The sequence below is a fragment of the Sorex fumeus genome, unplaced genomic scaffold (genome assembly GCF_029834395.1).
Source record: "Sorex fumeus unplaced genomic scaffold, SorFum_2.1 ptg000183l, whole genome shotgun sequence".
NCBI lineage: Eukaryota > Metazoa > Chordata > Mammalia > Eulipotyphla > Soricidae > Sorex > Sorex fumeus.
In genome coordinates this window covers 2,439,587-2,455,041 of record NW_026606240.1, presented here as the reverse complement: position 1 = coordinate 2,455,041, position 15,455 = coordinate 2,439,587, and the positions used below count along the sequence as shown (strand labels likewise).

Sequence of the window (15,455 nt, the reverse complement as noted above, 5' to 3'; positions counted from 1 at the left end):
AGTTCAGTGGCAAAGCAAATATCAAGACTATGTAAGAGTCTGCGTTCAATTCCTGACTATCCAAAACAAAAAACAAAAAGAACTCATGTTAGATAATGTTCTGCATTAAAAACTGATCGTAAAATTAATTATTAAATAATCAGTAAATGAAGATGCAAAAAATGTATGTGTCTGAATACCATGATACATTTGAGTAAGAAAAGCATAATGTTTAGCCATACTTATTTTTGCAAAAAGAAATCTTAAAATGATAACCCAGGGGGCTGGAGTGATAGCACAGCGGGTAGGGCGTTTGCCTTGCACGCGGCTGACCCGGGTTCTATTCCCAGCATCCCATATGGTCCCCTGAGCACCGCCAGGAGTAATTCCTGAGTGCAGAGCCAGGAATAACCCCTGTGCATCGCCAAGTGTGACCCAAAAAAGTAAAAAAAAAAAAAAAAAAAAAACCGATAAGCCCAGTATTATTAAAAATGGTTACTTATCAATAGCAAGAAGTGGGAGAGATGAAGACCATTAAATATGATGGAGGTAGAGATGAAAACAAGATTCATTTATAGAAATTTTAAAAACTTCAAAAATTTTCTGTAATTAGAAATCTTATCCTAAAATTGGTAGTCACATAAATAAAGATCATGAGTACCATTTGAACACAGTACTTTGACTATACATTTTTAACGCATTCATTCTGAATCTAATCTTAGAACAAAAACTGCAAAGACTTAAAAAACTTTCATTAGCAGGATTACTATTAGCAATTGGTAATTGAAAATTTAAGCCATTTTGTAAGTAAAAGAAAGTGAATCCCAGAGGTGATCTGTAAAACCTTAGAGGTATCCTCCCTTTCAGGCATTCAAGTTGTCAAATATTTTATATTTCTTATAAAAGAGAAATTATAACTTTCCTTTTTATAGTTGCAGAGTGCTTGGTCATGTGGCTAAAGTTTAACTTCTAAACTTCCATGAGACTGAATTTTAAATTTGGTACTTGCATTGGAAATTTGCGAAACACCTTTCAGTTGTGGTTTACAAGGAGTGACTAAATTTATATTGATTTCCTTTATACGTTTGCATTGCAAGTTATTTGCTATTTGGACATAATTAGCTACAGCCAATGGTTATTGAGCATGAAAAATTCTCATCACTTTTAAAATCATAATAATGACAATGATTAATATATGTGGGAAACAAAATCTCATGGTTTTTAGTACACAATACAAAATAAATTTTCATTATTATACAAAATGACATTTTCTAGGCACAATGAATGATAGAAGATTGTGTATGCATCACATTTCTTTAGAACCAGTTACCTGTGGACCCCCATGGTAAGACGTATTCAGCTTTTATTTTAATTGTACTAATATAGGAAAAGCATAGTTTTTTTTTAATAAATATGCCTATTGTTGTTTTGGTTTTTAGTCTTCTTTGGGGAAACAGCTGGAAGTGCCCGAGGGTCACTTCTGGTGCTTAGGGGACCATAGTGTCAGGGATTAAATCTGGCCTCCCACTTGCAGAGATGTGCTTCAGCCTATTGAGCCTTCCCTCCAGTCCCTAAAACAAGTACTTGTTAAAAAATTAATGGCGGGGCTGGAGCTATAGTACAGAAGGAAGGGCATTTGCCTTGCACGCGGCCAACCCCGGTTTCATTCCCAGCATCCCATGTGGTCCCCTGAGCACCGCCAAGAGTAATTCCTGAGCACAGAGCCAGGAGTAACCCCTGTGCATCGCAAAAAGAAAAAGTAAAAAAAAATTAATGGTATTATGAATATGTAATAAAGAAGTTATCACTTCTCTTTTGGAAAGCCTGCATCAATTTTGTACTTTCAACAATTTTGTACTTTGGTATAGATTTTATAGTGTTCATGTGATTACCTAATTTTTTAGTTTTATAACAGCATTGCACACAATAGATTTTATTCCAATTATATGGATGAGGTCTGAGGGTGGGAGATTAAATTACTCAAAATCAATAAAATTATGACAGATAATAAAAATCTCATTTTATCTCCTCTCGCTCAAGACCCTGCTGAAATGATCCAGAAATTCTTTGTAATGTATGTCCACGAGGACAGTAATCAGACCAGAAAAATAATAAGAAACCAGATAGAGAGAATAACTTAAGTAATTAAGGCTAACCTAACATTTGAGCAAGTTCAGAGACTACACAGCTTCTCCCAAAGAACTTGACACAAATTGGCATCAACAGATGCTTCTGGAAGTAGAAGATAGAAAGGTTAGCTGAAAACTTCTTTAGTTGTTTTTTTTATTTAGTTGTTTTTATTTAGAAAATACTTGATGGGACCAGAAAGATAGTACGGTGGATAAGGCCCTTGTATTGCTGACCCAGTTTGATTACTGGCACTGAAAAAGATCCCTAAGCCCAGCGAGGGGTGTGATCTGGGAGGGCAAAGTCAGGAGTAAGCCCTAGACATCTTCTGGTGTGCCCCACAAAAGAGGAAAGGAAAAAACTACCTATTAATCCTCCACAGCCTTTATTGTAGGATTTGTGGGTTATCCCTCTTCCCCCAGAGAGCAGGTTCTCTAAGGAGAACATGAAATGCAATGATTCTGAATTAAGGGTGGGTTCGGGAACCAAAATAAAAAGATAGGTTTAAAATATGTTTATTCTAACAAAGCACTAGAAGTAAAATATCCAGATAATTTCTCCAATAGTAAAACATGAGACCCAGTTGAAGGAGGAAGTAATATACTGGACACAAGGGGATTGAGTAAATGCATGCATATGGAATGTTGAAGGATCCCTCACAAGTCCTCTGCCCACTCAGCTTCCTGTATATCAGTAGTTAGTTTCCACTACTAGAAGCTTCCCCATTAACCTGCAGTATAAGTTGCAACCAATGTTTTTCATTTATGTGCATATAGCTTCTAAACCAACATTCTTCAGTCTTTTACACCTGTGGACTGACCATACCAGTGCTATATACCAGTTCATGGGCCAGCAGATCTAACCAACGCAGTATAGACCATTGGTACTCAACCTTTACACCGGGGGTCCAGCACTAGTTTATGGACTGGTGAAGAATACTATAGACATACAAAGATTAGCAAACATCACAGAAAGCAAAAATAAAATAATCAAAAATCAAACTAATGGAAATAACTTAGAAGAAAAAGACTTTTAAATGTAAATTTATGAGCAGAAGTCAAGATATATCATGGCATATATCTCTGTGTATATGCAGATGTAGATAGATTTATATCCCTGAGACTTTGGGCATGAATATAAGAAAGGTATGCCAAAAAATGGTTTTGTTTGGTTTGGTTTGGTTTGGTTTGGTTTGGTTTGGTTTGGAGGAAGCCACACCCAGCAGGGGCTCACTCCCACCTCTATGCTTAGGATCACTCCTGGTGAGCTCAGGGAACCATATAAGGTACAGGGAAGAACTTGGGTTGGTCGCATGCAAGTCAAATGCCTTACGCACTGTACTATCACTTTGGTCCCAGAAAAGTATATTTTTGAAGGCTGGAAATTTAGTACAGAAGGTGAGCACTTCCTTGCATACAGCTGACACCAGTTTGATTCCCCCAAGTACCACTGAGTATGGTTCCAACTCTGCCACCTCCCAAAAGAGTATACTTTTAAAATGTAATCAGTTAAGGGAAAGCAAAAGTTGTAAAGAGCTCTTGCATTAAACTACCAGCCTGGTTAACTCAGAACTCTTCTGAGCACTGCTTGGGAAGCCTCCAAAAAATAAAAGTAAAATTCAGAACTCACTCCTCTACTAAGTTCCTTCCCACATGGGGAGTTTCTTCTCTAACATGGGCAGTTCTTTCTATTCTGCTTTCCAGTAACTTTGATACTTTCTAAGAAGAAAAAGAAAGTAAAATGTATATCCCAAAGCTTTATGTATCTGTACATTTATTGGCAAATAATCAAATACTTTCTCCCTTTTGTAGTACAACTAAGAAACGGCAAGAAAAACAGAGTCCAAATTTTACTGCACCTGGTCAAGAATTTATGTCTAAATCTCAGTTTTATGAATTTAACATAACATTGGAAAAATCTTCAAACAAATTATCCGTTTCAGAGAAACCATTTTATGAAGTTCCTAACACAAGAATTGAAAAAAGAAGACAATCAGTTACCACCGGCAAACTGACAAAAGTCTTTGTTCCACCTTTTAAAACTAAACCACATTTTCACAGAGCTGAACAGTGTGTTACCAAGAATATTGCTTTGGAGGAAAACAAATACAAACCAAAAAACTTAGATGAACATGAAACTGGTGACAGTGAAATTAGTAATATTGATGATAGTGAAATTCATTACTTGAATAAAAAAAGCTTCAATCTAACAGCAACTGCAGCTTTTACAAATAATGAGGAAGACCCCCTAGGTATGACGTTAAAATTGATGTCACTTAATTTTACCTCTTATTTAGAAATTCCCCTTAATGAGTAATGCATTGAGGATTCCTCCCTTTTGTGATAATTAATGCTTGCAAAACTTTTCTTAATACTTTATACTTTTATGTCCAAAGATTCGGTTTGAATTATTCTATTTAGTGGGGAGGGATTGTTTGTTTTTCTTTGGTTTGGGGGCCATACCTAGCAATGCTCAGGGATTACTCCTAACTCTGCATTAAGGGATTACTCCTGGCAGCACTCAAGGGACCATGGGATGCTGGGGATTGAACACATGTTCAGCCATGTGCAAGGAAAATACCCTATGTGCTTCAGCCTTTCTAATGTTTTGATGATAACTATGGTAGACATTTTTTAGTTCAGAAAAAAAAGTTATTATAAATACGATGTAGGGGTGCTATGATATATTTAACCAGGGTATTTATTTCCTTCCAAAGTCAAAACTAAAATAATTCATTGTTTTTTTTAAGTTTTGCATCCCTGAAGATTTTTAGAATGAAATGATAGGTGATTTTAGAAACAATTGCGGTTTTTCACATTTTTTAAAAATTGTTAAGCCAGAGTGAAAATACAGTAGGTAGGGTACTTGCCTTTCTTGCACTTCCTGACATCCTGTTTGGTCCCCCAATCCCTGCCAGAAGTGATCCTTGAGCACAAAATCAGGAATCAGCACTAAGAACTATTTTGTGTGACCCCAAAAAACAAAAAAAAATTAATATAGTTAAGGTAAAGTGTTTGCAATGGTGTTGACATTTATGGTCTTGGTGTACACAGTTACCTCATCTCACCCGAAGTGCGCAAGACCCCACCAACACTACAAGCTCATATGTCTCGTGTCACAGCCTATCCACCTAATTTTATATCTATTCATTGCTCACAACCTTTTGGCTAAGATCAAGTGTGCTCATTCATACTCATTTAAATTTTATAATCATCTTTAAATTTTGCTGACTATTCTTTAATTACAGGTCTTCAAAAAGCCAGAGATATGCAGGATATGCGAATAAAAGAGAAACAAAGGCAAAGTGTTTTTCCACAGCCAGGCAGTCTGTATCTTGCAAAAGCATCCACTATGCCTAGAATCTCGCTGAAAATTGCAGTAGGAGGTCGAGTTCCTTCTGCACATTCCCACAAAGAGGTATGCTTTTATTTAGAATACTAATAGCTTTTGTGTCAGAATGAAATTTTATTGCTTACTATCTCCAAATTGTTTTGTTTGAAAAATGAACAAATTAATGCAGAGATGTATGAATGAAATGATGCATCCTGATGAGCCCACAGTGGTGCCTGTAGCTCCTCCTTTTCTGCTGCCTTATTCTTCTAGAGTAATTTGTGCTTCAAAACTGCCATTTCTCTTCCCTGTTCAAAACAGTCATTATATTACTATAAATGCCTCCCAACTAGCTATTAGAGTAAAGTAGTCTTAATGAATTTGATGTGTGAATAACTCAGCTTTGAGCCTGCTAAGAGCTATTTTTTTAAGAGTCTTATTAAGCTGCTACTACTCTAGTTAGAACTTTAGACAGTGGAAAGGTAGAAATAACGATAGTCTGGGGACCACAGCCGGCTTACTCCTGGCTCTGTAGCTCAGGAATCACCACTGGCAGGACTAGGGAAACCATATGGGGTGCCAGGGAATTGAACCCAGGCCAGCCACATGCAAAGCAAGTTACTGCCTCTCCAGCTCCGGAAATAATACTGATAATAGTATTTATTAAGTATTTTTTATCCCTAAGCTCTCTTTTAAACGGTATACATCGTTTAATCTTCGTAAGTACCTTAATTTGTTCACCATTAATCTGTCCATCATTTTAGAAATGAGAGTGTTGAAGTGCAGAGTTTATTATAAATGCCTGAAAGTTACTTAACTAGAAAATGGAAAAACAGCAATTTCGAAGCAAGGAGTTTAAGTTCAAAGTCAAATCTGAAAAAGACACAGCAGATTCTTGAGTGTCTGGATCATTCGTTAAATTTTTAGCTCTAATAAGTTAAAACATTTATTGTGGTGGGTTGGAGAGTAGTACAGTGGATAAGGTGCTTGCATTGCATGCAGCCAGATTTGATATCTGTCGCCATTTGTGGCCCCCCCAGCCCCATGCCCCATCAGGAGTGATCCCTGAGTACACAGCGATGAGTAAGCCCTGAGCACAGCCAGGTGTGACCCAAAACCAACAAAACAAAACAAAAATCTTAACATCTATAGTGAATATTTTAATATTTAAATAAAATGGTCATTTCCGTTTGAGCTTGTTAAAATTATTTTTATTCTTTGAGACATGTTCTGTTTTTGTTTTTGTTTTTCACTCATCAAATTTTTCAAATTTATTTTATGCAGCTGTATATGTTTGGCATTTCTAAACATTGCCTGAAAATTAACAGCAAAAATGCAGAGTCTTTTCAGTTTCACATTCAGGATTATTTTGGCAAGAAAGATTTATGGGCTGAAAAGGGAATACAGTTGGCTGATGGTGGATACCTCATACCTTCCAATGATGGAAAGGCTGGAAAAGAAGAATTTTACAGGTATCCAATTTAAAAAATGGTTAACATATATTTTACCATCTCTCTTCTCACAGATTCTCTTGTATAATCTCTTAAAACGATGTCTGGAAATTCAATTTGTATGCATTAGATACATTTAAGTACATGAATCATTTGTAGTTTGTGTTAGAATTACTGAATTGGTTTTCATCAAATTGGGAATTTTTTCTTCTGCATTTACAAAATAAAACTTAAGTTTGAGTTGGCCTTTGCCACATACTTAATTTTTCATTGTGTGTTTTAATAAATACAAATATTTAAAATCAAACACATGCGGGACTGGAGAGATAGCACAGCGGGTAAGGTGTTCGAGCATCCCATATGGTCCCCTGATCACCGCCAGGAGTAACCCCTGTGCATCGCTAGGTGTGACCCAAAAAGCAAAAAATAAATAAATAAATAAAAATTAAGCACATGCAAATAAGTAATAACCAGTAAACTTTAATTAATGCCTTTCAGCTTCAACAAATTTGAGGGCTGGGGATATGAGTTGCATGTGTGAGGCCCTGAGTTTTTGATGGCCAACACTGAAAAGGAAAAAACCCTTTAAGATTTAAATGTTGGGGCCAGAGAGTGAGCCTGCAGTTCAGTGTGAGTGTGTAAGTACCCAAAAATGTGGTGCTGCTCAGGTCCTACAGAGTTGGGGATTAACCAGGCCCCCCCCCCCAAGACAGTGCTGGGGTAGTTGCTGGCCTCCAGGCCTGTACCCAGCAGTGCTGGGGGAGAATATGGTATTAGGGTTGGCTACATATATAGCATGTACCCCTGTGCGCGCTCTTTCTCTGTCTCTCTGTCTTTCTCTGTCTCTCTCCATATAAAACATGCACCCCTGGGCGCGCATACTCGCTCTCTCCCTCTCTCCCTCCCTCCCTCCCTCCCTCCTTCCCCCTTCCCTCCCCATATAAAGCAAGTACCCCTGTCTGCTCTCTTTCTCTTTTCTAGAAACAATCTCTTTAATAAGAAAAATAAATTTAAGTTAAGGATATTCCTAAAAGGAAAAGGAGAGAGGGAGAGCATGACAGAGAAGAAAATTATCTGCCAAAGAGGCAGGCTTGGTGGGGAGGGGGATGGGAAACTGGGGACATTAGTGGTGGGAAATGTACACTGGTGAAGGGACAGCAGTTGGAACATTGTGTGACTGAAACCCAATCATCAGCAACTTTGTAACTGTATATCTCATGGTGATTCAGTAAAAATTAGTTAATTAAGGATATTAATTTTCCAAAAAGCTTTAGTTTATTGAGTTTATTGAAATAATTGTGCTGAATGATGTGATATGTGCAGTGGAATTTTTATTAGTGCATTTTGATATATGTCAAATCATTTTTCAAACATTATGTATTGATTATATGTTAACTCATAAGCTTATTGAATGTTTTTTGTTTTACTGAATCACTGTGAGCTACAGTTACAAAGCTTTCATGTTTGGGTTTCAGTCATACAATGATTGAACACCCATCCCTCCACCAGTGCACATTTTTCACCACCAATGTCCCCAAGTATCCCCGACCCTCCCCCTGCCTCTGTGGCAGACAATTTCCCTCATACTCTCTCTCTACTTTTGTGAATTGCAGTTTACAATATAGATACTGAGAGGCTTTCACATTTGGTCCTTTGATCTACTTTCAGCACATCTCTCCCATCCCAAACAATCCCTCCAGCCATCATTGACTTAGTGATCCGTTCTCTATTCCAGCTGCCTTCTTCCCCAGCTTATGAGGCAGGCTTCCAACTATAGAGCACACAACTGCCCTTGTGTCTACTGTCCTTGGATGTCAGTCTCTTACTATGTTATTTTGTATTCTACAAATGAGGGCAGTCATTCTATGTCTGTCTCTCTCTTTCTGACTCATTTCACTTAGCATGATATTTTGCATGTCCATCCACTTATAACCAAATTTCATGACTTCATCTTTCCTAACAGCTGCATAGTACTCCATTTTGTAGCTGTACCGAAGTTTCTTTAACCAGTTGTCTGTCCTCCAGCACTTGGGTGAATGATCTTATATACTGTAATTTTTTTAATGAAGAATAGTAGTGGTAAAAATTGGATATGGTTATTTAAATCATTTAATTTTCTGTGTTTTGTTTTTTTCCCTCTCATTTCCTAACTTAATTGATTCAGGGCTCTGTGTGATACGCCAGGTGTAGACCCAAAGCTTATTTCAAGGTTGTGGGTCTATAATCACTACAGATGGATAATATGGAAACTGGCCGCTATGGAATTTGCCTTTCCTGAGGAATTTGCTAACAGATGCCTAAGTCCTGAAAGGGTGCTTCTTCAACTGAAATACAGGCAAGTTTGAGATGTCACTTTATGTAATCACATAGAGCAGCCACTTGACACAGATTGCTATGGCTTCCAGGTCATAGAGGTACATGATCAAAGCAGTTGCCATCTGACACTGCCTGTCCCCACTTAAAAGAAACCACACGTAGATCGCTTATGTCCTTCTTACCCTGCCCTCATCCCCTTAGTCTCTTAGATTATATGAGAAGAGTCAAACAACAAACAAACACTGTCCTCCCGTTGTTCACTGACTTGCTCACTTGCTCGAGTGGGCCCCGTAGTGTCTCCATTTTGAGACTTGTTGTAACTGTGTTTAACACATTGAATACGTCACGGGTAGCTCGCATGCGGGCGAGATACTTGGTAGCTTGCCAGGCTCTTCAAGAGGGGCGGAGGAATGGAACCCAGCTCGGCCAGGCTGGCTGCGCACAAGGCAAACACCCTACCCGCTGTGCTATCGCTCCAGCCCATGAGAAGAGTATGGATTCCTAATTTGATTCACTATTAGGAGATTGCTAATTCTTTGCCTGTTTTAATAATTTACATCTTAGCAATGTAAAACAGTGTATTGCTGGTTACAAAATTTTAAGTTCCCTTCTTAGTGTTTCTTTAAGATTTTATTTTTATTCTCATTCAGTGTCTTTTTCCACAGTAAAAAGGTAGACTTAAAATTCCTAAAATATTCATTTTTATTATAGATATGATATGGAAATTGATAGGAACAGAAGATCAGCTATAAAAAAGATAATGGAAAAGGATGACACAGCTGCAAAAACACTTGTACTCTGTGTTTCTGGAATAATTTCGTCGAGTACAAATATGCCTGAAGCATCTACCAGTAAAAATAACAGTGTGGATATGAAGACAGTGACCCTTATTGAGCTTACAGATGGGTGGTATGCTATTAAAGCACAGTTAGATCCTCCCCTCGTAGCTCTCTTAAAGAATGGTAAATTGACTGTGGGTCAGAAGATCATTATTCACGGAGCAGAATTGGTAGGCTCTCCTGATGCTTGTACACCTCTTGAAGCCCCAGAATCTCTGATGTTAAAGGTAAAATAATTTATTGTACATTGTTGGTAAAAATCAGTCTTTGAGTGACTTAAGTTCTAGAGAGGGTTTACATTATTATTATTATTATTTTTAATTTATGCCTGTTATGTATGTTACATTTCTTGTGTATGTTACATTTCAAGAAATGTACGTTACATTTCTTGAAAATGTACTGATTATCGTCATGGCAGAGTTTTTAGACAGCTGAATTGTACTGAATATTTGGAGAACAAGAACAGTAGTGAATTTGAGCTTCTGTCTTCAACACAGTAGCTCATCCTAACATGCTTTGCCCGGTATTTCAGAGTTCCGGGAAATAAGTGATTTAGTCTCTCCCAGGTTTCTTCTGGGCTCTTCTTGATGTGACAGAAAGGTGAGCCTATGTGCTTAGGATAGAGGAAATCTCATGTCTTTACCCTCATTTAAAACTTCAATTATTCCTCCAGTTAGAGCTGTACTTCATGTTCCTGCCTTCAGAAGTACCTGTTGCCTCTAATTTCTGAGTGTTTACCCAAAATTATTTTAATACTGACTTAATATAGGTTTTCTAGTTATCTTGAGCATGGTGTGTAATTCACCTTATATTTCAGTTTTGTCGTCTGTAAAATGAGTATTAGGACTCTTTTAAAGGTTAAATGTTGGGGCTAGAGCAATTAGTACAGCAGATAGGGTGTTTGTCCTGCACATGGCTGACCCCCGGGTTCGATTCCCAGCATCTCATATGGTCCCCCGAGCACCACCAGGAATAATTTCTGAGTGCAAAGCCAGGAGTGACCCCTGAGCATCTCTGGGTATGACCCAAAAAGCAAAAAAAAAGGTAAAATGTTAGATGTTAAAGCACTTAACACTGAGCCAGGTGCTATACTAATTGATTTTTGGATGCGTACTACTTTTATTGTAATCATTCCAGGTTATTTTATTAATTGCCATTTGCCCAGAAAATCTTTAGCTTCAAAATGTTGGTAATATATTACCTGTTGGGCTGGAGCGATAGCACAGTGGAAGGGCATTTGCCTTGTGTGCAGCCAGTCCTGCTTAGCCAGGTTCGATTCCTCCACCCCTCTTGGAGAGCCCGGCAAGCTACCGAGAGTATCTCACCCGCTTGGCAAACCCTGCAAGCTACCTATGACATATTTAGTATGCCAAACACAGAAACAACAGGTCTCAAAATGGAGACGTTACTGGGCCCACTTGAGCAAATCAATGAACAGCAGGAGGGCAGTGACAGTGACGGTGATATTACCTGTTATTTTGAGGGATCCAAAGTAAAAAAGTATGTTTTAGTTTGCTCTGTTTCAATTGAAAGCCTCTTTACTAATTTTCTATATAACATTGGATTTATAGTATTTTCAGATACTTTATTTTGAGGGTACTCTAACTTTTGTGCTTCTTTACTTACTTTCTCAGTTTCATGGAACTTTTAAAAGTGAACATTTTTAAAGGAATAAAACGTGTTATTACATCTGAAATAGAATTGAGTATTTAAACAATTTGTTTGTTGATCCATCTAGATTTCTGCTAACAGTACTCGACCTGCTCGTTGGTATGCCAAACTTGGATTCTCTCCTGATCCTAGACCTTTTCCTCTCCCTCTCTCATCACTTTTCAGCGATGGAGGAAATGTTGGTTGTGTTGATGTAATTATTCAAAGAGTATATCCTCTACAGGTATGATACATTTTTGAAACTTATTAAATGTTTCTTTGGGCACAATTTGAATGAGTCCTCAACTACCATGTACTTTTGTCTGACACATTATAGTGGATGGAGAAGACATCTTCTGGATTATACATATTTCGCAATGAAAGACAGGAAGAAAAGGAAGCAGCAAAACATGCAGAGGGCCAACAAAAGAAATTAGAAGCTTTATTCACTAAAATTCAAGCTGAATTTGAAGAGCGTGAAGGTAAAATCAAGGGTATGTGTGTTTTTATGAGAAGAAAGTTATAGAGGCTTCTTATTTAGCTTTTGTAATTGGGTGAATTGTCTATTTTGAATAACAGATTTTTTAAATGTAGGAGTACTGCTATTTATTCAGCCATTGATTAAGCTGTCTGAATTTGGCATAAACTCCACACTAGTTTTTTTATTCAGAATGCTAATTTTATTTTTTTATTAAATCATCGTGAGACACGGTTAAAAAGCTTCCCTGTTTGAGTTTTAGTCATACAATAATCTAACACCCAACCCTCCACCAGTGCACATCTTCCACCACCAATGTCCTCAATATGCCCCCACCATCCACCCATCCCTCCCTCTTCCTCTATACTCTCTTTTGTATTGATTGTTATGAATAGCATAAGATGCTGCATGGCTAATGTCCAAGAGCGGCTGCATGCTCCTGGAATTCTAAAATTCTAGATAACTAGGGTGTGGAGAGAGCAATAGATTTATGTCTGATCTGAACCGGTTTTTTCTTCTAATCTCTTAAAAATAAGGGCAGGAGAGAGAGTACAGCAGGTAAGGTGCTTGCCTTGCACACCACTGACCCAGGTTCAATCCCTGACATCCCATATGATCCCCTCAGCACCACCAGGAGTGATTCCTGAGTGCAGAGCCACAGGGTTACCCCTGAGCATTGCCAGGTGTCAAAAGAAGAAGCAAAAATATATAGGTATACAAATAAACACTGTACTGAAGTCATTTCTTTATTCACCTCACTGAGCTTTCAAATAAAAATTGTAGTAAGCAATAAAATATTACATACTCTTAGCACTTTTCAACAGTTTAAATGTACCTTCTTGGGGGCTGAAGCAATAGCACAGCAGGTAGGAGGTTTGCCTTGCACATGGCCAGCGTGGGTTCAATTCCCAGCATCCCTTATCTTCCCCTGAACACCACCAGGGGTAATTCCTGAGTGCAGAGTCAGGAGTAACCCCTGTGCATCACCAGGTGTGACCCCGCCAAAAAAGCAAAATAAAATAAAATACATTAGATATACCTTCTTAAACTTCAGTACTCAGTTGTGCTACTTTCTGTTTTTGGTGTTAGGGAAAGAATCCTAAGAACAAGAACTATCAAATTATTTTTCCTCAAGTTGTTTGTCATCTTTCTTCCTCATAGGTCTTATCTACATTGTGTTACTTTTGCGTTTTCATCATTGTAATTGTTGTTTTTTTCTATTATTATATACAGGACTAAAACCTATTTTTCCCTGTGGCATCAGTTTTAATAATAAATACTGTGTTTTATGCTTAAATAATATTAATTTACCTTTTTTTTTCCTTTTGGGAGGACCACACCTAATAGTGCTCAGAGCTTACTCCTTGCTCTACTCTCAGGAATCATTCCTGTCAGGATTGGGGGACATATAGAGTATCAGGGGTTGAATCCGAATCAACTCTGAAAGGCAGATGCCCTACCTGCTGTACTATCACTCTGACCCCTAAATTTCCTTTTAAATCAACCACCACTTTTATTGCCGGTAATTTTAGGTTCTGCATTTTTTTTTAATTTTCTGTTACCTGATTTTATGATCTATATAAATATGTAGAAAAATTGGACTCTCCTTGTTTGATTTGCTTAAAATTATCACTTGTTCATTCTATTATCATAGAATACTTAATTCACAAATTGGTCTATTTAAGTTAACCATTTTGTGTGTGTGTGTGTGTGTGTGTGTGTGTGTGTGTGTGTGTGTGTGTGTGTTTAAGGTATATAGAACCTTTTTTTTTTCCTTAAATTTTTATTAGTGAAACACCATGAGGTATAGTTGTAGACTTACAAATTTTTGTGCTTGGGTTTCAGTTATACAATGATCGAATACCCATCCCTCCACCAGTGCCCATCCTCCCACCCCTATTCCCCCCATCCCACCCTACCTCTGTGGCAGGGCATTCCCTTTTGTTATCTCTCTCCTTTTGAGTGCTGTGTTTTGCAAAAGAGACATTGAGTGGCAATCATGTTCGGTCTATAGTCTTCTCTCATCACGCATCTCCCATCCTGAGCGGAGCCTCCCAACACCCTTTATTTGGTGCTCCCTTCTCTATCTGAGCTGCCTTTTTCCCTAGCGTGTGCAGCTGGCCTCCAAGCCATGGAGTAAACCTCTTGGTACTTATCTCGGCTATTCTTGGGTGTTAGTCTCCTATTTTGTTACTTTATGTCCCCCAGATGAATGCAGTCTTTCTGTGTCTGTCCCTCTCTTTCTGACTCATTTCGCTTAGCATGATACTTTCCATATAGTACCACTTGTATGTAAATTTCATGACTTCATCTTTTCTAACAGCTACATAGTACTACATTGTGTAGATGTACCAAAGTTTCTTTAACCAGTCATCAGTTCTCGGGCACTCAGGTTTTTTCCAGATTCTGGCTATTGTAAAGAGTGCTGCAGTGAAAAAACTAGTGCAGATGTCACTTCAACTATACTTTTTTGCCTCTCTGGGATATATTCCCAGGAGTGGTATTGCTGGGTCAAATGGGAGCTCAATTTCTAATTTTTTGAGGAGCGTCCATACTGTTTTCCAAAAGGGCTGAACCAGTCGGCATTCCCACCAGCAGTGAAGGAGAGTCCCTTTCACGCCACATCCGCGCCAGCATTGGTTGCTTTTGTTCTTTTGGATGTGGGCCAGTCTCTGTGGTGTGAAATGATATCTCATTGTTGTTTTGATCTGCATCTCCCTGATGATTAATGATGTAGAGCATTTTCTCATGTGCCTTTTAGCCATTCGAATTTCTTCTTTGAGAAACTTTCTGTTCATTTCGTCACCCCACTTTTTGATGGGGTTGGATGTTTTCTTCTTGTGGAGTTCAACCAGTACTTTGTATATCCTTGATATCAACCCCTTGTCAAATGTGTATTCAGTGAATATCCTTTCCCATTCTGTAGACTGTCTTTGTATTTTGGTCACTGTTTCGTTGGAGGTGCAGAAGCTTCTTAGTTTAAGATAGTCCCATTGGTCTATCTCTTTTCACTTGCTTCGCCAGTGGCGTGACTTCTTTGAAGATACCATTAGCTTCAATGTCTTGGAGGGTTTTGCCAACTTTGTCTTCAATGTACCTTATGGATTCCGTCTGATGTTGAGGTCTTTGATCCATTTTGATCTTACTTTTGTACATGGTGTTAGGGAGAGATCTGAGCCCACTTTTTTGCATGTAGCTGTCCAGTTTTGCCAGCACAATTTGTTAAAGAGACTTTCCTTGCTCCTCTTCACATTTCTTGCCCCCTTATCAAAGATTAGATAACCA

The 15,455-nt window shown here is 38.1% G+C and overlaps 1 protein-coding gene across 1 annotated transcript in view; it reads left to right on the top strand.

The window, feature by feature from the left end:
- BRCA2 (BRCA2 DNA repair associated) overlaps window positions 1–15,455 on the top strand; it is a 71,104-nt gene that overhangs the window by 36,602 nt on the left and 19,047 nt on the right. The window contains 9 exon segments of the mRNA XM_056107939.1: window positions 1,255–1,324; window positions 3,918–4,364; window positions 5,279–5,283; window positions 5,354–5,523; window positions 6,721–6,908; window positions 9,052–9,222; window positions 9,915–10,269; window positions 11,781–11,936; window positions 12,030–12,174. Coding sequence (XP_055963914.1) covers window positions 1,255–1,324; window positions 3,918–4,364; window positions 5,279–5,283; window positions 5,354–5,523; window positions 6,721–6,908; window positions 9,052–9,222; window positions 9,915–10,269; window positions 11,781–11,936; window positions 12,030–12,174 — 1,707 coding nt within the window.